Consider the following 20,968-nt stretch of genomic DNA (forward strand, 5'->3'; position numbering starts at 1 on the left):
CGAGGCCCAACTGTCAACCCTGGCCTGGCCTGGCCTGGCCTGGCCGAGAAGCACTGACGGTGCTCTGCTCCGCTCCGCAGCGCTCCCGTGTCCTGCCAACAGTCACTACCACCTGTGCACCAGCTCCTGCCCGGCCACCTGCTCCAGCCCGCTGGCCCCTGGGAACTGCAGCAAGCCTTGCGTGGAGGGCTGCGAGTGCAACGAAGGGTTTGTTCTTAGCGGGGGACGGTGCGTGTCGCTGGCGGACTGCGGCTGCCTCGCAGGAGACAAGTATTACGAGGTTGGTTCCCGGCACGGTCAAAGCCGCTTGGCCATCACAGCGCCTGCTGCAGCTTGCAGCAGCGAGACACGGCTCTAACGCTTCTTCTTTGTCCGCCTCCAACAGAAGGGAGAAACGTTCTGGCAACCGGACTGCGTCGGCCGGTGTCGCTGCGCGGACCAGGGCAGCTTAGTTTGTAGCACGGAGACCTGCCAAGTGGGCCAGATCTGCACGGTGCAGAATGGGGTCCTGGGCTGCAACGTTCCAGACAAGGCCACCTGCCACATCTACGGGGACCCGCACTACATCACCTTTGATGGGAGGCTGTACCACTTCCAGGGCGGGTGCAATTACACAGCGGTGGAGGTCTGCACGAATTCCTCCGAGCGCTTCACTGTGACGGCTAGGAATGAACATCGCGGGAGCCAGGCCTGGACGGCTCTCAATTCAGTGGCTGTCTCGTTCAGGGACCTGCACGTCGCCCTGAGGAAAAACAAGGAGGTCTATGTGAGTAGTACACTCCAAGGCCAGAGCCACGCAACAGCACCGGGATGTCCGGGCTGAGTCTCCGGGGGGGGGGGGGGTTTGCACGACAGAGCCCTGGCCAGCTCTTCTAGCTCCGAGTGTGAGTAGTCCTCCACTAACCCCATGTAGCGTCTTGACTGGGAACTGCACAAGATGGGTACAGATATTCTTAAGATGTCCCTTAAGGGCTAGCCGAGGAACAGGGAGGCTTGCCTGTGAATGTCCAGCAAGGAGTTAGAAAGTACAATATGACCAAGGAAGGAAGTCTGTGAAGCAAGAGAAGTTTGAATGAGTTCCTTGCAGCGGTCCCCCCTGCAGAAGATGGCGGAAGGACGCCCTCCCCTCTGGCTCACTGATTTCAGGGTGGGCACCGAAACAACTTTCGAACTTGGACGGCAAAGGGGGGGGTCCGAGTTCGGGGACAAAATGTACCCACCAAGCCGGTGGCGTTAGACGGCGCGCCCCGGAGAGTTCTGGAAACATTCGAATGTGCTCAGTTCTGACCTAGCTGCAATCGAAGAAACGTGACCTATCCTAGAACAGGTCTCCTTACCAGGGGTGGGAAGGCAGGCAGTGCAATGGCCGTTTTGGTCGTAACCACTCGTGTGGGTTACAAACGTCGTCTCTCGGTGGCTATTGGGTGCAGTCAAGTTAGCAGAAACAGAGCCTCCCTATCCAGTGGCAGTTTGCCTTTGATTTCCAGAGGCTGCGATGAACAGGGGATAGTGAGCTTTCCGGGGGTGTCTGGCCGGCCACCGCAAGAGGCAGGCTGGTAGAAAGGAGGGATCTTTGGCATGCTCTACAAGTCATGATTTGAGCCTGGGTCAGCTCCAAGGATCAGACGATGAGTTGGCCGCCTTTATCCTTTCTCAAGGTGAACGGAGCAAGAGTGAATCTCCCCGCGACTCTGCACCTGGGGATCATTGTGGAGGAAAGGCCTCCCTATGTGGTCGTCGACAGCCCCTTCGGCTTCCTGGCCAGGTTTGACGGTGATCAGGAGCTGTTTGTCCAGGTGGACGAGAGATACAAGGGGCAGCTGTGTGGGCTGTGTGGCACGTACTCTGGCAGCCAGCTGGACGATTTCCGACGGCCGGATGGAATCCTGGAACTCGATGCCAATGAGTTTGGCAAGAGCTGGAGAGTGGCGGATGACGGCTGGACGTAAGTGTTGGAGCTGTGGGCCTCCCCGGCGTCCGCTTGCCAAGTACCATCCGTCGCTCTCTGTGTCCCTGAGCTATAGCCTCCCTGCACCTTAAAGGGGGTCCTCGTGCAGAACAGGAAAAGGTGCAGAAAAGGGCAATCAAAATGATCGAGGAGCTGGAGCAACTCCCGTGCCTGACAAGGTCACACCGTTCAGGGCTGTTGGATTTCCCAAAGCAGCAGCAAGCACGTGGGGACGCGACAGAGGTGTATAACGTTATGCATGCTCTGTCTGGAGAGAGCGGGACTGGGAGATGTTTTCCGCTCGCTCTCCTAATGCTAGAACCTGGGGTCATCCCCTGGAACTAGGTGGGAGCAGATTCAGGGCGGACTAGCAGAAGTATGTCTTTACACAGCGCCTCTCAGTATCAGTTGATGGGGAACAAAACGGGGAGGGTGCTCTTGCCCTCTTGTCCCCCCTGTGCGCTTCCCAGGGGCAGCTGGTTGGCCACTGCGGGAAACGGGAAGCTGGACTGCTACGGAGGCCTTTGGTCTGATCCAGCAGGGCTCTTCTTAGGCTCTAACGATGCCAGCAAGGGCAGAGCCAGAGTGAACGAGGTTTTCCGCACCAGCAACAAAGCAAGCTATGGCCACTCGCCCAGTCAGTCATGTATTTATTGGCTGAACATTTCAGCCCACCGAATTCCACGGCTAACCAGGCCCGCGTAACCGAGAACGTAGAAGGCCGGTTCCCCGGCGCTCCCTTAAGCAGGTGATGGTGCATTCTTGCCCATTCTTGCCCGATCTGTAGGTGTGACCCCTCACCTGTCGTTCCCCCTCCCTGCGACCCTGTTGAGGAAGTGGGTTTCGAAGATGTCTGCAGAGCGATTCTGGCTGCCCAGGGGCCTTTTGCAGCCTGTCACTGGAGCATCCCCCCGCAACGGTACTTCGAAAGCTGCGTGTATGACCAGTGTGCCACCGAGGGAGATGCGAGGCAGTTCTGCCAAAGCTTGGAAGCATACGCTGCCGCGTGCAGACTGGCTGGCGTGGTACTTGGGGACTGGAGGAAGGAGACCGGCTGTGGTGAGTGGAGCGGACTTCAGACTACCAAGGGCGAGACCTTTCAAAATGCCGGGTTTTCTTCTGCTCCCGCTCCTGCTTTGTGGAGTCCTCCTTCTCCTGGAGGACTGCCCCATCCCGAGCCTGGTCACCTTTGGAAACTCACTGGTGCGAAGCACCTTCAGCCTGGGTGTGCGTGCTCAAACGCAACGTGCTACGGGCAGTTGTCACTTACCATCGTTTCTGCCCCAAGCCCCCAGAGCAGCCTGCGATGTGAGCTTAAATGAGAGACCGAATGCCATTTCTCATCACAGATCCTGAGACCACCCCCGCCGCCACCCCCGCCGCTACAAGCAGCCCGGCCCCCCCTCTGACTTCAGGTGAGTCTCCGACAGCCGAGGCCTCCCCGACCTCGGTGCGTATGTGTTCCTGCCACGTCCGTTCCTTCCTTCGGACCTTGGTTGCCTGACGCATCTTCTGTGGGTTTAGATTGGCTCGAAGGGGCGCAGGATCAGGAGAGAGGAATCGTGGCGGGCCGGTGAGCTCAGAGGGTGTCCCACAGCCGATAAAGGCGGCCTTCTGGGCCTCGTGCTTCCCACGCCCTCGGAGCACTCGGTGTTTGGGCCCGCATTGCCATGGACGCGCAGGCTGGCAGAGGCCATGGGGGGGGGCCCGCCTCACTCCCCAGAGCAGCCACTGGCGTCGGGGGGTCTGACGCCCAGGACAGGGCGAGCGGAAGCGCCGTCGTCCCCTTTTCGGGGCCTCCCCCGGGTTCAGGGGGCCAAGGGCGAGGCAGGAGCCAAAGGCTGTCATCGTGTCGAGGAGCGGACGCGCGGCGACACCGGCCTCCCATTCTTCCCGTCTCAAACTCCCCGACACGAGCCTGTTTCTGACCTCCTTCCCTTCCGCGTAGAGTCCTGCCTGGTGTCGGGTGACCCTCATTACTGCACCTTTGACAAGCAAACCCATCAATTCATGGCCAGCGGCACCTACACCCTCCCCAGCTGTGCAACCAAAGTAGAGCCGTGCTATGTTTATTTCACTGGAGTTTGTGCAGATGTCCTCTCCAATGGATTGTGCCCTGCCACGTGTTCAGATCTGGACCTCTAAACCTTTTTCACAGAGCACACAGTGCTAGGTGGAAGCTGGGGTTTGGCCCTGACCATTGGATATCCTCTCTCTCTCTCTCAGGCCAACTCACCACTCCAGAGAGCACTCTGAAGCCACCATCGACTCTTCCCCCTGAAACTCCACCTCCATCCAATGCAACTACTGCCGGTAAGTATTATATGGTCGTGCTATAATAGGGCTTCTACACCAAGACAGCAGGGGAAGGTGGGCTTGAGGGAGAGGATAATGCACAGTCCGCCTATGGAACCCTCTGCCACAAGGTGAGATTATGGCTACTGCTTAGATGGCTTTCAGAGGGGATTAGACAAATTCATGCAGAAAGGGAGAGGCACTGATGGTTATTGCCATAGCTATATTGAATTTGCAGCTTTCCCCAACTTGGTGCCTTCAGATGTACAGGGCACCAATCTGGGGAAGGCTGGAGTATTGGCTTCACATCCTGCTTGTGGGCTTCCCAGAGGTATCTGTGTGGCCAATCTAAGAAACAGGGTGCTGAACCTGATTGGCTCTTCTTGGCCAAATCCAGCAGCCAGACTCTTCTGCGATTCATGAGCTGCACTTGAGTTCCTTCTGAGATCACGGATATGGGATGGGCCCAGTTCAGGGGGCAAGAGCTCGCAGAGCGACCCCTGATGCCCATGGCTGCTCTTTCCCAGGCCCACATCCTCCTAGCAGCCAGACAGCCCTGCCTTCTCCGGTGCCTCCTGATTCAACCAGCTCATTGCCGTCCCTCTCCAAAGCGACATCCAGCCCTCAGACAACGCCCGGAAGCCTTCCTCCCACCACAGGTGAGTCCTTCCAGGTGGAACCATTGGCAGTCTCATGGCTCCTCCCCTTGATTGGCAGGAGGAAAATGGTGCACAGCAAGCATGATGCAGTCCACAGATTCCAGTGAACATTGATGAAGTTCAGTGGAAAATTTTGTCTTGATTTTGAACAGGCATTGGATATTCATAGTCAAGCCTATTGAGAATCAAGACCTTAAGTCCTAGAAATGGATCTCTAAGGATCTCTAATTCTCTGTGAGAATTCTGCAGCAATGTGACACCTTTGCTAATCCATTTCTTTAACCTCCAAGTGCACGAGCAGTATATGTGGGGGACAAGTCAGGAGTGCGGGGTGCTGTGGCCTTCATCACCATACCCCATTTGTGGCCTCCTCAGAGGTATCTCCCTGGCCACTTCTGGGAAGAGAATCTGGGACCAAATGGTCAGATCCTGCAGCAGAGTTCTTGTAGTCTTTGCTTCCGATTCCTGGATTTTGTGAGCGTCTCATTTCGTAAGCCAGGGGCAGTGTCAAGGGTAGGCATGGCAGGGCCCCTGCCAAGGGGGCCCATGCCCCCAGCAGAGGCTCGCTGACCAGAGCCCCGTGGAGTGGCTCCCCTCTTCTCCATGGCGACCCGCTTGTTCCCCTGCCTCTCGCTCTGGCCCAGACAGCAGTGAAGAGGGGGAGCAGCAGCACAGGCCCCGGCTCTCTGCCTGTCCAGCAAGCAAGCGGTGCGATGATGAGAAAGAGGAGAAGGGGCAAGAGCAGCTGGTGGCCCCGGCATGAGAAGGCAGAGACATGGAGGGAGGGGCCCGCCAAAGATGCCTTGCCCAAGGCCCCCAAAAAGCCGGAGTCGGCACTCGTGAGCACCTGGCAGCACCTCAGACAACATTCCTGCCATGACAAAATTGCCAGTGGGCTAACGCCTTGCTCCTTCCTCTCAAGGCCGTGCTACCTGCAGTGCCTCGGGGGACCCCCATTACACCACGTTTGATGGCAGAGCCTACAATTTCATGGGCAACTGCACCTACACCCTGGCCAGGGTCTGCAACAGCTCCAGTGGTGGGCCAACTGCCTTTGACGTCTCCACCACCAATGAGCACCGAGGATCGAGCACGGCCGTGTCTTACGTCAACTCGGTTCATGTGGAGATGTATGGCCACCGGGTTTCTTTGCTGAAGAACAGGAAAGTCAATGTAAGGAACTCCCTGCCCCTGTACAGAACACAAATGCTTCTGGGTGGTGCACAGAATGCCTGAACAATACAGTCCCTACCCAGAAGGTTTGCAGTCATGTGTACAAGACAGGACCGGTTGCGAGCAATGGGGGGGCGGGGGTCAGCTCAAGGACTGGCAGTGGAGAGGGGAGGGAGCAGAGCTCTGTACACTGTGATTCTGTGGGAGACACAAGGCAACTGCGAATGAGGTTATGGCTGCAGCAAAGTTTAGCTGCCTATGAATCTATTTCTTTCTTTATTTCTTTTTTAAAAGGCAAGCTTCTAGTCCTTAAGGTTGAAACTGTGGGCAATGCCTGATGAAGCCACAAAAGTTGGAAGGGTTACTAGATAGGAACTCCATAGTCAGAAAGGGTGGCATGTCTGTGCCCTTGTCTTTCCCCAGGATAAGTTGAAGCAGAATCAATTATGCCAAAGACCCAAAATGGCAGCAGGTAGAAGGAAATCAGGCAAATGTGCCTACTGAATCATAGAATAGTAGAGTTGGAAGGGGCTACAAGACCATTGAGTCCAACCCCAATATCTGAAGCCGCATTCCTAGACTCGGATCATTGGTCCATCGAGCTCAGTATTGTCTCCTCTGATTGGCAGCCACTCTCAGGCAGAGAGAGACATCTTTGCTAACCACAGTACTTCGGACCCTTTGAACTGGAGATGCTGCCAGTGACTGAACTGGCCCTTTCTGCATCCAAAACGATGTCTTGTACAGCCCCAAAATTTATAGAGGTTGCAAAATGTATCTTTTCTTGGTGCATAACTCAGCACAATATTTTAATATATGCTTTTAACAATAATAATAAAGTGTTCCTAGAGGTCCAGTGTAGACCAAATGTATCTTTCATAGTTTGTCCACCCCCACCCTGATTATCCCACACATCCCCCAAGAGCAGAGGACACGGAGCTCTGGGGGCAGCTTAGTGGGAGAGTTTGCTTAACGGAAAAGTACATCCAGTCCTTTAAAGGCTTGGCCTGCCCCACCTCCGCAGGCTTGTCATCGGTCACACTTGCAAAGTGACCAACAGCCAGGTAAAATCAGGCTTACACAAGCACCTGCTGTGGATCTCCCTCCCCTCGGGGCCCAGCCTTGTCCACCAAATCTGCCCCTAGGAAAGGTTTTCCTTGAGCCCAGGCAGATGCCTGGTCTTCCAGGAGCAGGGAGTTCCACAGGCGCAGCACGGCCACCGACAGCCCCTTCTCAAGGGCCCCTTCCTACCCTGAGTGGGCCTGTGGAGGGAAGATGCCAGGGGGCTTCCTTGACGCCGCTAATGCGTCTCCCTCACAGTGGGATGGGGGGGCAGAGTCTGGATCTCTGTGCAGGCATGCAGGGCCTCAGTCGCCTTGTGCTGTATGCTCAGGTCAATGGCAGAAGACGCAGCCTGCCCGTGTTCATTGGGAACAGCAAGGTCGTGGTGCGGAGCAGCGGCAGCTACGTTTTCCTGGAGACAGACTTTGGCCTGGCCGTCAGATTTGATGGGAACCATTACGTGGATGTCTCCGTGCCTTCTGCTTACAGGGGGCAGCTCTGCGGCCTGTGTGGTGAGCCCAGGACCTTTACTCTCCCCCGGCAGGATGTGCTCTGGAATCCTCTTGCCCTCAATTGATAAACTTGGGATATCCTGCCCTGCAACCCATGGATAGCTCCGACCTTCTCGGCCCGTTCCATGAGCCCGCTGACATGGGCTGTTGTCTGTGAAATCTCAGGCCAGGGAAAAGCAGAGTAGCTTCTGTGGGTCACACTCAGCCCTCTTTCCCCCCCACAAAACCCTCCACCTGCTCCCTACACACACACACACACACACACACACACACGGTTCCAAAGCAAAAGGGCAACACAGCAACAAATGGCGTCTTATAAACGGCAGCTTGAAGGCCACGGGCCTGTGATGCCCGTGCAAATATATCAGATGCTGGGGGCACCAAATGGATTCCAAATCCCCTTGCAAAGCAACCACACACACGCATCAGCTCTGACATACCTTATGCAAGTTCGCAAGAGCCCATGATACTCGGCCCCCCTGCAGAACCAGCGGGCTGTCCCGCCCCTAGCTCTCCCCCGGGATGGCTCCACCCCTGCCGGGCGGGGCCAGCCAGGCCATGGGGGTCCAGCAGCAGCAGCAGCGATGTGCTGTCCTGGGGGTTTGAGCTGGCCAGCAGAGGGCAGAGGGCGGCAGCCACCCAAGGACGCCCCCCCTCCACCCAGGCCAGAGAAAAACAGCCCCAAGGAAGGCGAGCGACCCCTTTTCTTCTCTTTATCCCCCGCCAAGGGAATTGCAACGGTGACCCCAAGGACGATGACTTGCGGCCCGACGGACAGCCTGCAGGCAGCTCCGCCCTCCTCGGGGAGAGCTGGCTTGTCCCAGGAAACCTCACGCAGTACGTGGTGCATTGCATGCTCTTAGTGAAGGCACGTTGTGGCCGAGGGAGAAGGCCGGGGGCCGTCGGCCAGCCATGGCAGGATCCTCCAGGGCCAAGAGCACTGCTCTCCCCAGTGCTGTGCCTGCCTTCCTCTGAGGGTGCCTTTCCCGGCGGGCTCCAGGGTCGTTCCCCTCTGCAGCGGTCCCGACGGCACGGAGGCGCCAGCCGGCCGGTCTCATCCCGTCCTCTGCACGGAGCGGAGAGCCTTCCTGGGCTGCTTCCCGGCGGAGGGGGGCTCCTGGTCCTGCCCATCAAAAGGCCTTGTCAGGAGGCAGCTGTTCCATCTTTTCTTCCTTGACGGGTTTCTTGTGGCAAGAAAATGGGTGGGAGAGGTCACGGGAAAACACGGGATGGGTACGAATGGAAGATGACGGCGATGGCTGGAGCCCCGGTAAAGTTCAATGGATGAGGCAAGGGCTTGCACAATCCAAGCCTCATCTGGAAGACCCCGGTTGCCCTGGCAGAAGCCCATGCGGGCCCTGCCAAGGGGTCTCCTGCTTCTCAGCTGAGCGCATGCAGGAGTGTGTGCCCCCCGGGCCCATGAGACAACCGTCGGCTCCTTTAGGAGCCAAAGCGCTCGGTTGGTGTTGCCTGCCTAACCAAGGCCGGATCCTTGCAGCAGTGCTCATTACCCACTTTCCCGTGATGCGAGTCTGTGTGCCTGGATCTCTGAGGATGGAATTCCAGTCAAGTGGGCGAGTGTGCTGAGATTTCTCTGGGGGCACCACCAGGGGAGACCTCCCAGTCACAAATATGCCCGACATCAACATCAGACTGGCTCCCATGTTGTACTCAAAATTTTTTGCATGTATAGAACACTTCAGAGTGTTTTGAGTGTTTCACAGTCATAATTTCAGTAATCCTTTTACAACAGCCTTGCAAGGTAGGCCAGTATTATTAGCCTGCCTTCCAGAGCCTGATGGTGGCTTGCCTAAGGCCACCTACTGAGTTCTGATGGAGTCAAGATCTGAAGTGGGGCGAGGCTGGGCGAACCTCCAGCTTCATGGCGTATTGTCTTTTGCTGCTGTGCATCAGTGGCTCCCACGCAAGCTCTGTCCTCCAAAGCAACCAGGTTCATTTAGAGAGGGAGGAGGGGGCAGGCACATGTCCAGGGTTGTCTGGGAGGGGCCTCCTTTCTAGGTGTTCTGGGATTTAAAAGGTGCCAGCAACACCTGTTCACCTCATCTGGAGGGCCTGGATTGAGGAGGGGGCTGCGCACCGCTTGACCGGGACCCTAAGAAAGGATTCTGAACGTGCAGGTTAGCTGTTTGGCAGGCTGAGAACAGCATGGTCTACTTGGGGATGGGATTGTTGGGAGGAAACGTTAAAGCCTCTTCCCCCTCTTTTCCCCACCCTAGCCACCGCCCCAGCTCTCCTGATCAAGGCGGGCAGCAGGAAGCAGCAGTCCATTCCCCACCACCCAGCTGACAGCTTATCAACATGGCAGGGGGAGAAAGTGGGCGGGGTTCCATGGGCCGCATGGCGCATGGCCAAGGGTGTGCGCAGGCCACAGGCTGTGAGTCACCCACCTGTGTGCTATGCAGTTATGTCCTGATTTCCGTGGGCTGAATCCACAAATTGCTTTGTTGGAATTGCCCTTAAATGTGAGCTCTGAAATACACAGTGTGGTGCAGGGGGCTGTATTCATAGCCTCCTCCCAGTCTACCCCAACAAAAATGCAACGTAGCCCTGTGAACCAGGAATGAAACAGCACCAAAGTCCCCTCTCTTTTCCTGGCAGTTGTTCCAGTCCACCAGAATCTCTTTGTAAACCCGAGCTGGAGAGCGAGATCCGGAGAGACTCTGCCTGCAGCACGATCACAGACCCAACAGGTAGACTTCTTAGCCACTGATGGGAATGAACAGGATCTGGCCATTCCAGATCCTGAGCTCAGTGTGCAAATTGAACAGGCCCATCAGGTGGAAGTCGTCCTTGGGATCTGAAGTGCTGGGCTGGCTTTGTGATGGGAGGCGCCACCTTGGCTCTGAGCCTGTGGTGAACCAGGGCCAGAGCTCAGCGGAAGAGAGAAGAGGCTTTGCATGCACAAGCTCCCGGGTCCAATCCCCTGCCTCTCCAGTTAAGGAGGATCTGGGTAGCAAGGCTGGGGAAGGCCTCCATCGGAGACCCTTGGGGGTGCAGAGGGGAGGCATTGCAGCCAAGGGACAGGCCAGTGGCCTGGGCTCATTGTCAGGCAGATCCTGATATCCCCTGCCAAGGCTGAGGGACTTGCAGGCTTTCACTAGAGGAGTCCTTTCCATGGCAGATACAATTTGCCCCGCCTATGCATCTGCTGTTGCAACACTGAACAGCAAGGGCAGCCAGTCAAGAGCCGTAGCTCTCCAGGGCGATGGCTGTGTTGACGTCTCTTTCTCCCCGTGCACAGGCATCTTCAGGGGCTGCCACTCTCTGGTGGACCCAACAAGTGCCTTTGAGAACTGTGTTTATGACCTGTGCCTCACCCACGGGCAGCAGACCTCCCTCTGCAATGGACTGCAGGCCTACGCAGAGTCGTGCTCCAATGCCGGCGTGTGCGTGGAATGGAGGAACCGCACCTTCTGCCGTGAGTGGTGCTGTGAGGCTGGCCTCGTCTTGGTGGGCTTCCACCACCTTCTCCCTTTGGTTTGTCACGTTCAGCATTAAAGCTGCCAGCAGAGCACTTGCAGGGCCGCTTATGCGGGCCACCTTAGGATGGCGTTGCCGCTGACCTGCTGGACAGTGGCGAGGGAAAGAGGGGCACCATGAAGTCGTGCTCCCTGCCTGCCCTGCAAGCTGGTGCATGCAGAAGCACATTTGGCATGGTCTTGTGAGGACTCCCCGCCAAGACTTTCTCTGCCCTCTCTTTCCTTCCAGCCGTGTCCTGCCCTGCTGGGAGCCACTACAGAAGCTGTGGGAACAGGTGCGCTCCCACCTGTGTCCCCCCCTCGGTGTCCAGCCCTTGCAGCCCACTGCCAGTGGAAGGCTGCTTCTGTGACGACAGCTTCGTCCTGAGCGGAGACAGATGTGTCCCTGAGAGCAGCTGTGGGTGTGTCGATCACCGGGGCCAGTACCACCAGGCAGGTTCCTCCTGAACCCTTGAGGCTTTACCTGGAGCTGGTCCTCAGTGCAAGTCTCTTGGGCACACCTGATTCCCTGTGTAAATGTCTGTACTGCAGGAAGAGCAGCCTGCACTGGGAATCTCTAGCCTAGGGCATGGAGGGCAAGGGACGGAGGGCAGCAGCTGAAATCCACAGAAGCGGGTCCACTGGATTGGGTCAAGCTGGAAGCAGCCAGGAGTCCTCTGGAGTTGGAGGCAGCTGGAGGGGAGCCAGCTGTCCAGGGCTGGCTATTTCCCAGGCTTTGGAAGGACCGATCTAGTTGGGGGGCCAGGCTGGGAGTCAGCCAGAGCCTGAGGAACAGAAAAAGGGAACCCTGAGGGGTGGAAGGTTTTCCCTCTCCCTTGGAGGTCTGCCAGGGGGCCTGCGCATGCGTGATGGCTTCCTTCTCTCTCTGGCAGCTGGGGGAGAGCTGGTTCACCGATCAGATCTGCACCGAGCGCTGTACCTGCCATGACGGAAACACCATCACCTGCACCCCGTGGGAATGTGGTGTGCTGGAGAAATGTGGCGTCCAGGACGGAGTGCTGGCCTGCCACACCAAGAGTGAGCTTGGCAACAGACCCCTTTGGGTTGGGGTTCTTTGGAAACGGGTTGGAGGGTCGGCAGAGCTTCCAGGCCAAGGAACAATGGTGCCGCTGTGCTGTCCTGGCCTTTGAAGCAAAAACATGGGAGATCAATATGCCAAGGAAGCAGCATGCGCCGGGGGAGGAAAAGGGCTCTGGGCTCTGGCCCTTCCTCAGTCCTGGCGCACTGGGTGGTCCTGGGCACATGGATCACTCCTGGCCTCAGTGCCATGTCTTTAAAGTGGGGACAGCTGTGGTGGCCCAGCCATGCTCAGCCTGAGCCCACAAATCTCCCTGTGCACCCTGCAGGCCGAGCCTCCTGCCACGTAGTTGGCGATCCCCACTATTACACCTTTGACAAAGTGATGCACACCTTCCTGGGGACATGTACCTACACCCTGGTCACAGTCTGTGGCGGCAACAGCAGCGTCACCCCCTTCCACATCAGTGGCAAAAATGAAGACCGAGGCCAGAGAGGTGCCACCTACCTCCGGGAGGTCCATGTCGACGTGTACGGCACCCGGGTCACCCTTCAGAAGAACAAGAGGATCCTGGTATGGGAGGGGAGCAGGGCGCCTTGAGAGCATCTGGCTGTTGTTGCATCATGGCCCAGTCATGTTTGACTTAGGCACTGATGTCAGCATGTTCAGTCCACCCCATCCCAGAGGCTCTGCTCAGGTAACAAACCCTTCAAACACATGAGAAGTGATACACTGGATAGAGAAAGCACTAGCAGGTGAATCCTCCACTGAGCTTTGAGCCCTGGCTACCACTGCACACAAAAAGCTGAGCAGGGTCCTTTCAATACTTCTGAAAGATGCAGAGTTTGGGGGGCTTTGTCCTGCGGGACGATATCTAGCTGGGGCAGCGACCAAGAATGCCCTCGTTGCCCTGAACTTGCCACGTTTCCTTGCTATTCCTACAAAGGCAGCAAGAGGCTGTTGTCTGTTCTGCCAGCCCTTCAGAGCAATCAATTTTGAGGTTTGTGATTAATTATTTTCATAGAGCATTTTGCCAGTCAGGAATTTTATGCAGCCAGGAAAGTGCCAGAGAGTTCTGTGGCTGTCATGAGGGGAGCAGAGGAACCCACCCAGTTCTTTTGGCTCTTGCCATTTGGTGATATCTCCTCCTCTCTTTGTGTGTGTGTGCGCGCATGCATGTGCAGACAGGAAAAGCCTGCCTATGAGAAAGTCTGTCCCCTCACTGACAGATGTCTGTTGCCCCCAGTTCAACGGTGAGAGAGCCTACGCACCAGCAGAGAAGCGCTCCCGAGGAAACTCCGTGTCTGTGGGGAACGTGGGCATTTACATAGTGGTGGAGACTGACTTTGGGCTCCTGGTGAAATATGATGGGAACCAGTACTTGAAGATCAGCCTGCCAGGCACTTACTTCTCCCAGGTGAGTCCCCAGGAAGCGCCCCTGCTGGCTGAGAGTCTCCTTGGCCCCCAGCTCGGCTCTTGGAGGTGAAGCACACCCTTGCCCCGGTGCAGAGCTCCAGGAACCACCGTGCGGATGCTCGCCTGAGTCAGGACTCGCGGTCACTCGCCAGCTCTCATAAGCACATCGGGATTGCCTTGCTCGGTTAGACCGGAGCAGGTCCACCTTGTCTAGCATCCTCTTTCCAACAGTGGTCAGTCCAGTGCCTCCAGGAAGCCCCGAAGCAGGGCAAAAAGGGAACAGCTCTCCCAGTCAGTATCCTCCCATCAACATGCATTCAGAGATAGACTGCCTCTGAAAATGGAGGTTCCATTTAGCTCCCAGGACTAACCACTGTTGGTAGACCTCTCCTCCTCCTCCATGGATTGGTCTAATCGCCTTTTAAAGCTGGTGGTCATCACATCTTGTGGGAGTGAATGCCATAGGCTAATCGTGTGCCGTGTGGAAAAGTCCTTCCTTTTGTTCCTCTTGTATCTATTGCCAATATCCTTGGATGACTCAAGGTCCTTCATATTACAAGGGAGGGGGAAAGCAGCTCTTTTGCCACTTTCTCCATTCCAGGCATAATTTTATACACTTCAATCAACTCCTCTCGCCTTAGTCGTCCTTTTTAAAAACTAAAGGACCCCTGATGATGGAGCTCTTCCTCGTAGGAAAGGTGCTCTCAGCCCCCTCAAACAATTTGGTTAACCTATTCTATGCTATGAGCTGCTTTTTGAGATGCAGCAATCAAAACTATTATGACTGCACCATAACTCTGTATAAAAGTAGTTCTACTGGTAGCTTTATTTTTGATCCCTGTCTTAATAATCCCTAGTGTGAAATTTGCCTTTTGGCACACACCGAGTTGACATTTCCACTGAGCTCTCCACCATGACCCCAAGATCTCAGCACATGTTGGAAAGGCCCATAGGCCAGTGGCAGGGCATGTCTTGCATGCATGTAGAAGGTTCCAGGATCAGTCCTCAGCATCTCCAGTTAAAGAGCTCCCAAGAAGCATGGCTTGGAAAGACCCCCCCCCCTCTCTCTCTCTCTCTGTCTGTCTCTCTGAGATCCAGGAGATCTCAGTAGACAATAGTGGGTTAGCTGGATGAAGGCTCTCTCTCCATACATGGCAGCTTAATAAGTTCTTCCTCATGTGGAGGACACGCATGCGTCTGTACGTGTGGAGAGCCCTTCCGCACACCAACCAAATGCGCAGAGGGTGGGGAAGTGTTTCTGCCACAGCCAACAGCAGCTGGGGGTGGTGTGCACCGGGTCCAGGGCTCCACTGAACCTCCCTCACGTCTGCAGGTCTGTGGCCTGTGTGGGAACTACAACGGTCTGCCTGAAGATGAGCTGCTCATGCCCAATGGAGCCCAGGCCAAGAACGTCACCCAGTTTGGCAACAGTTGGAAGGTGGAGGATGACAAAGATGCAAGGTAGAGACCACTCCTCTCAGCCCGCAGAATTCTGCACTGTGTTTCCCAGCAAGGCCACCCACAGTCGGGTGGCGTTTGTCCTCGAGGCTCCCTGGAGAGTCCATGGTACTTGCAAACCTCCAGGGGAGGAGATGTTTCTGGCCCAAGTCCATGCTGCCTCCCTTCTGAAACTGTGATGGCAACAAGTGCTAAAGGAGCAAAAAGTGGCTGGGGGAGAGCCCAGAGGAATGGTGATTTATAGTCTCCCTCCAAATCCTTTCTCAGGAGCCCTGTTTTCCATGAAGCCCCAGGCTTCAGCCCTTAGTCTCTCTCCCCAGCTGAACCTGCCTGTGTTCCCGCTGTCTGAATTTGGTGCACGGACAGGAGCATGTAAAATCATTGAGCTTGTAGAGAGGGATGATTCAGTGGACCTTTTACCCCTGGACTTCCAAAAGGCCTTTGGGGAAGTCCCACAACAAAGTCTCCTGAGCAAACTGAGTAGAATCATAGAATAGAATCATAGAATAGTAAGGTTGGAAGGGGCCTACAAGGCCATCGAGTCCAACCCCCTGCTCAATGCAGGAATCCAAATCAGAGCATCCCTGACAGATGGCTGCCCAGCCTCGTCTTAAACGCCTCCAGTGTGGGAGAGCCCACCACCTCCCTAGGTCATGGGTCCCATTGGCGTATTGCTCTAACAGTCAGGAAGTTTTTCCTGATGTTCAGACGGAATCTGGCTTCCTGGAACTTGAGGCCATTATTCCGTGTCCTGCACTCTGGGATGATGGAGAAGAGATCCTGGCCTTCCTCTCTGTGACAACCTTTCAGGTACTGGAGGAGCGCTATCATATCTCACCTCAGTCTTCTCTTCTCAAGGCTAAACATGCCCAGTTCTTTCAGTCCCTCCTCATAGGGCTTTGTTTCCAGTCCTCTGATCAACTTTGTTGCCCTCCTCTGAACCCTCTCCAGTTTGTCTGCATCCTTCTTAAAGTGTGGTGCCCAGAACTGGACACAGTACTCCAGATGAGGCCTAACCAGTGCTGAGTAGAGGGGAACTAGTACTTCCCGGGATTTGGAAGCTATGCTTCTATTAATGCAGCCCAAAAGTGCATTTGCCTTTTTTGCAGCCACATCACATTGTTGGCTCATATTCAGCTTGTGATCGACAACAATTCCAAGATCCTTCTCGCTTGTAGTGTGGTTGAGCCACGTATCCCCCATCTTGTAACTGTGCATTTGGTTTCTTTTTCCTCGGTGCAGAACTTGCCATTTATCCCTATTAAATGTTATTCTGTTGTTTTCTGCCCAGCGCTCCAGTCTATCAAGATCACTTTGAATTTTGTTTCTGTCTTCCAAAGTATTAGCTATCCCGCCCAATTTTGTGTCATCTGCAAATTGGATCAGCATTCCCTGCACCTCCTCCTCCAAGCCATTAATAAAAATGTTGAAGAGCACTGGGCCCAGCACTGAGCCCTGCGGTACCCCACTCATTACCTCTCCCCAGTTGGAGAAGGTCCCACTGATAAGCACTCTTTGAGTCCAATTCTGTAGCCAACTGTGGATCCACCAGATCGTTGTTTCATCTAGCCCACATTGAGCTAGTTTGCTTATCAGGAGATCATGGGGCACTTTGTCGAAAGCTTTGTTGAAGTCGAGGTATATGATGTCTACAGCATTCTCACGGTCCACAAGGGAGGTTACTTGATCAAAAAATGAGATCAGATTCGTCTGGCAGGACTGGTTTTTGACAAATCCATGTTGGCTTCAAGTAATGACGGCATTGTTTTCAAGGTGCTTCCAGATGGATTGCTTTATCATCTGCTCCAGAATTTCCCAGGGATTGATGTCAGACTGACTGGTCTGTAGTTCCCAGGTTCCTCCTTTTTACCCTTTTTGAGGATAGGGACAACATTAGCCCTCCTCCAGTCATCTGGCACTTCCCCCATCCTCCATGATTTCTCAAAGAGAATAGACAGCGGTTCTGAGAGTTCTTCTGCCAGTTCCTTTATTACTCTAGGATGCAGTTCATCTGGCCCTGGAGATTTGAACTCATTCAAAGTCATTAGGTGTTCCTTGACCATATGCCTATCGATCTCAAGCTGCAATCCTGCCCCTTCAGCCTGTACTTCGCCTTTGCCAGGGGGTCATAGACCCTCTTTTGGGAGAAGACCGAGCCAAAGCAGGAATTGAGCACTTCTGGCTTTTCTTTGTCATCTGTTATCATTTTGCCATCCTTATTTAATAGCTGAACAACCATTTCTTTCCTCTGCCTTTTACTATGCACGTAGCTGAAGAAAGCCTTTTTGTTGTTTTTAGCCTCCCTCGCTAACCTCAGCTCGTTCTCAGCTTTAGCCTTCCTGATGCCATCCCTGCAATTCTGTGCTACCTGCCTGTACTCTTCCTTTGTTACTTGGCCTTCTTTCCACTTCCTATATGTGTCCTTTTTTGTTTTCAGGTCATCCCTAAGCTTTTTGTGAAGCCACATTGGCTTCTTCTGTTGTCTTCCACCTTTTCTTCTTGTTGGAATTGTGATTGTGCCTTGAGAATTTCCTTTATTAAAAGCTCCCACCCATCTTGGACTCCTTTTCTCATTAGCGACGCTTGCCATGGGACCTTACTGATCATTGTTCTGAGTTGATTAAAATCAGCTTTCCTAAAATCCAGGGTACGCGTTTGACTACCCTCGGCTTTTGCTTCCCTTAGAACCAAGAACTGAAGTACAACATGGTCGCTTTCCCCCAGAGTTCCTGTAACTGCTACTTTATCCACTAAGTCATCTCTGTTGGTTAGGATCAAGTCAAGGATAGCCGATCCTCTAGTTCCTTCCTCTACTTTCTGTAGGAGGAAGTTATCCACCACACAAGTCAGGGATTTCCTGGAGGGACCATGTTTTGCAGAATTTGTCTCCCAACAAATATCGGGGAAATTGAAGTCCCCCATTACTACTACATCATGCTTCCTTAAAACATTGGCTATTTGCTTTTCAAAAGTTTCATCCTCATCTTCTCCTTGATTGGGTGGCCGGTAGTAGACTCTGACCACCATGTCCCTTTTATTCTTTGCTCCATTTATTTTGATCCAGATGCTCTTCATGGGGCTACCAAGCTCATCCTCCTGTATTTCTGTGCAGAGATATGTATTTTTCACACACAGTGCAACCCCACCTCCCTTTCTGTTCCTCCTGTTCTTTTGGAACAAGTTATATCCTTCAATTGCTGTATTCCAGTCCTGAGAGTCATCCCACCAAGTCTCAGTTATACCTATCAAGTCATAATTTCCCTCTTGTATTAAGAGTTCAAGTTCGATCTGTTTGTTTCCCATACTCTGGGCATTAGTATATAGACATCGAAGACCATGTGCTTCATAGTCTGGCTTTCTTCCTATATGTGTCTGAAGACTATTATTGGGTGCTATCAGAGCTGTTCTCTCCGTTGCAGTGCATGCGCCTACGTCCATTGTTACCCCCAACATTACATCTCCCTTCCCCGTAGGATTCAGTTTAAAGCCCTCCTGATGAAGTTCTTCATGCTGTGGCCAAACACATTCTTCCCAGCCTTTGTGAGGTGCAACCCGTCCCTTGCCAACAGCCCATCTTCCAGGAAGTATAGCCCGTGGTCCCAGAATCCAAATCTCTCTCATCGGCACCACCTTCATAGCCAGTCATTCACCCGGAGTATTTTTCGTTCCCTTTCTATCCCTCTTCTAACTACTGGAAGGATGGATGAGAAAACTATCTGGGCCCCAAAGTTCTTGAGTTTCCTTCCCAAAGCTTCAAAGTCTGACGTGATTTCTTCGTAGCTCTGCTTGGCGGTATCATTTGTTCCCACATGGATGAGAAGAAAGGGATACCTGTCAGTGGGCTTGATGAGTGCAGGCAACCTTTCAGTCATGTCTCTAATCCATCGTCCCGGGAGACAACACACCTGGCGAGTCCACGGGTCTTCGTGACATACTTGGGTCTCGATCCCACGCAGCAAGGAGTCTCCCACTACTACCACTCTTCTTGTTGTTGTAGGCCTGGGTTTCATCGCCTGTTTGACTGACCTTCAGCCTCTTGCTCGCTCTCATGCAGGTTCCCCTGTGATTCTTCCTCTGCAGGCTGTCCTCCAGTCTCATCCGCAAGTACCAGGAATTGGTTCCACAGCTCCACTGCTTCCACTGGTGCAGAGTGGAGTCTAGCTCTTCTTCTCCTAACTGTCACCCTTTTCCAAGGAGTATCCTCTACTCCATTTTTCTTCACCTCAGCATTTCCCACTGCCTCATCTTGCTGTTGCTCTTCAAGCTTCTGGTCTTCCCTTTGCTGCTGTAGTTCCCCCATTCTGTCCAAGAACTCTTCGTGTTCTCTTATTCCCCGGAGGGTCGGCAGTCGCCGCTCCAGTCCACTTACTTTTTCCTCCAGCAGCGTGATCAACTTGCACTTGTTGCAGGTGTAGGCCGTGTTGTTCTCAGGCAAGAAAACAAACATGGCACACACCTTGCAGGTCACCACCACTGGAGAGTCCTGTCCTTCCACTGCCTCTTTTCCCTTTTTGTGTCTAGCTTTGTGATTGTTCTAGACTAGCCTGTGCCTGCTCCTCTACTCAGTAGAGGTTAAAAGCAGAGTCCCACTGGTGTGGAAGTGTGTGTTACAAGACAAATCAATGGAAAAAAGTTAGTTAAAAAATAAAATTAAAAATTAAAAAAAATGTTAGGGGCCTCCCCCTTGACCTCTCCTGCCGAACTCCCCTGGCCAACTCCTGTTTGCTCCCCCTGCTCGCTCGCTCTGCTCGCTCGCTCTCTGGGAGCTTGCCTGCTTCTGTAGTCCCTGGACCAGCTGGAGCAGCTTGCTCTGCTCTGCTCTGCTCAGCTGGGAGGCGGGAAACAGTAGTCATGGGATAAGAGGACAGGGCTCCTCAATTAAAGTTAAACTGCTTAACGAACGGGAAGTGGGGTGTAGGAGTAAATTGGAAGAACTCACAGTGAAGTAGGCAGCAGGGTCCCCACACACACACTTTATTGCAAATGATGTTTTGTAATGTGTTCATAAACAATCTGGAGTCAGGTGTGAGATGGCTGCATTTGTGGATGCACCACGTTATTCAAGGTGGTGAAAAGTACTGCTGAATTGAAGTTTTAGGAAGCGCAGCAGAAATTGGAGATGGGAAACTGCCTCCCCTGTGAGGGTGCAGGATGGAAAACTCACCAGTGCTCCTTCTGACTCCTTGCTGCTTCTGGTCACCATATTTAAATCGCCATTAATCCCCTGGAATGAGGCTATGTTGTGATGTGACGTTGTTCCAAGGCATGTTCTGGGGGGAACTGGTGGTCCCGGCGGGCATGCCTATGAGATGCTGTCAGGAGGGAGGGAGATGGAGGTTTCGGTGCAGGAGACTTCCCTCACTTGGCGTGCCACAAAGAGCCTCATTCACTGGCCAAGCAAGGCCGTCTGGGCCCCTGGCTCCAGGCAGCAGCCAAATCCATTCCTGTGGCTTGAGAGGCACCCATGGGCAGTTGTGTGCGTAGGTGGCTGTTGCAATGCCCGGCCCAAACTCCCATGCCTGGTTCTGTTGCAGCTGCTTGCCAGACACGCGTCCCGAGCTGGGACCTCCGTGCACTCCCCAGGGGAGGCCCTCCATCGAAGCGCAATGCAGCGTCCTGCAGTCCAGCACCTTCGTGCCGTGCCACCACCTGGTCAAGCCAGAGCTCTTCATTCAGACCTGCGTGTACGACATGTGCAAGTATGACGGGATGCGCTCCACGCTGTGCGCCATTCTGCAGGCCTACACAGATGCCTGCAAGGCTGAGGGCGTCACCGTCAGGTGGAGAAACAGCACCTTCTGCCGTAAGCACACAGGGAGGCAAGCCAGGAGGCGGGAGCGGGGAGGCAAGGGATGTGAGGGGCTGGAGTAGGGAAGAGATGGGTCAGAGCCCCTTGCGCCCCCAGTAGCCAGTGTGGATCCTGTTTG

The 20,968-nt window shown here is 54.3% G+C and overlaps 1 protein-coding gene across 1 annotated transcript in view; it reads left to right on the plus strand.

Annotated features, from left to right (window-relative positions):
* The first annotated feature begins 1,628 nt into the window (after positions 1 to 1,628).
* LOC146351802 (zonadhesin-like) overlaps positions 1,629 to 20,968 on the plus strand; it is a 39,631-nt gene continuing 20,291 nt past the window's right edge. The window contains exons 1-16 of the mRNA XM_084845731.1: positions 1,629 to 1,945; positions 2,736 to 3,007; positions 3,298 to 3,363; positions 4,175 to 4,261; positions 4,771 to 4,902; positions 5,825 to 6,075; positions 7,469 to 7,649; positions 8,378 to 8,486; positions 10,269 to 10,360; positions 10,912 to 11,088; positions 11,379 to 11,581; positions 12,022 to 12,166; positions 12,496 to 12,740; positions 13,414 to 13,584; positions 14,917 to 15,044; positions 20,576 to 20,844. Coding sequence (XP_084701857.1) covers positions 1,629 to 1,945; positions 2,736 to 3,007; positions 3,298 to 3,363; positions 4,175 to 4,261; positions 4,771 to 4,902; positions 5,825 to 6,075; positions 7,469 to 7,649; positions 8,378 to 8,486; positions 10,269 to 10,360; positions 10,912 to 11,088; positions 11,379 to 11,581; positions 12,022 to 12,166; positions 12,496 to 12,740; positions 13,414 to 13,584; positions 14,917 to 15,044; positions 20,576 to 20,844 — 2,845 coding nt within the window. The remainder of the gene's footprint in view (positions 1,946 to 2,735; positions 3,008 to 3,297; positions 3,364 to 4,174; positions 4,262 to 4,770; positions 4,903 to 5,824; positions 6,076 to 7,468; positions 7,650 to 8,377; positions 8,487 to 10,268; positions 10,361 to 10,911; positions 11,089 to 11,378; positions 11,582 to 12,021; positions 12,167 to 12,495; positions 12,741 to 13,413; positions 13,585 to 14,916; positions 15,045 to 20,575; positions 20,845 to 20,968) is intronic.

This window comes from Heloderma suspectum, chromosome 3 (assembly GCF_057233095.1).
Source record: "Heloderma suspectum isolate Gila_16-S chromosome 3, 16-S_ref, whole genome shotgun sequence".
Lineage (NCBI taxonomy): Eukaryota > Metazoa > Chordata > Lepidosauria > Squamata > Helodermatidae > Heloderma > Heloderma suspectum.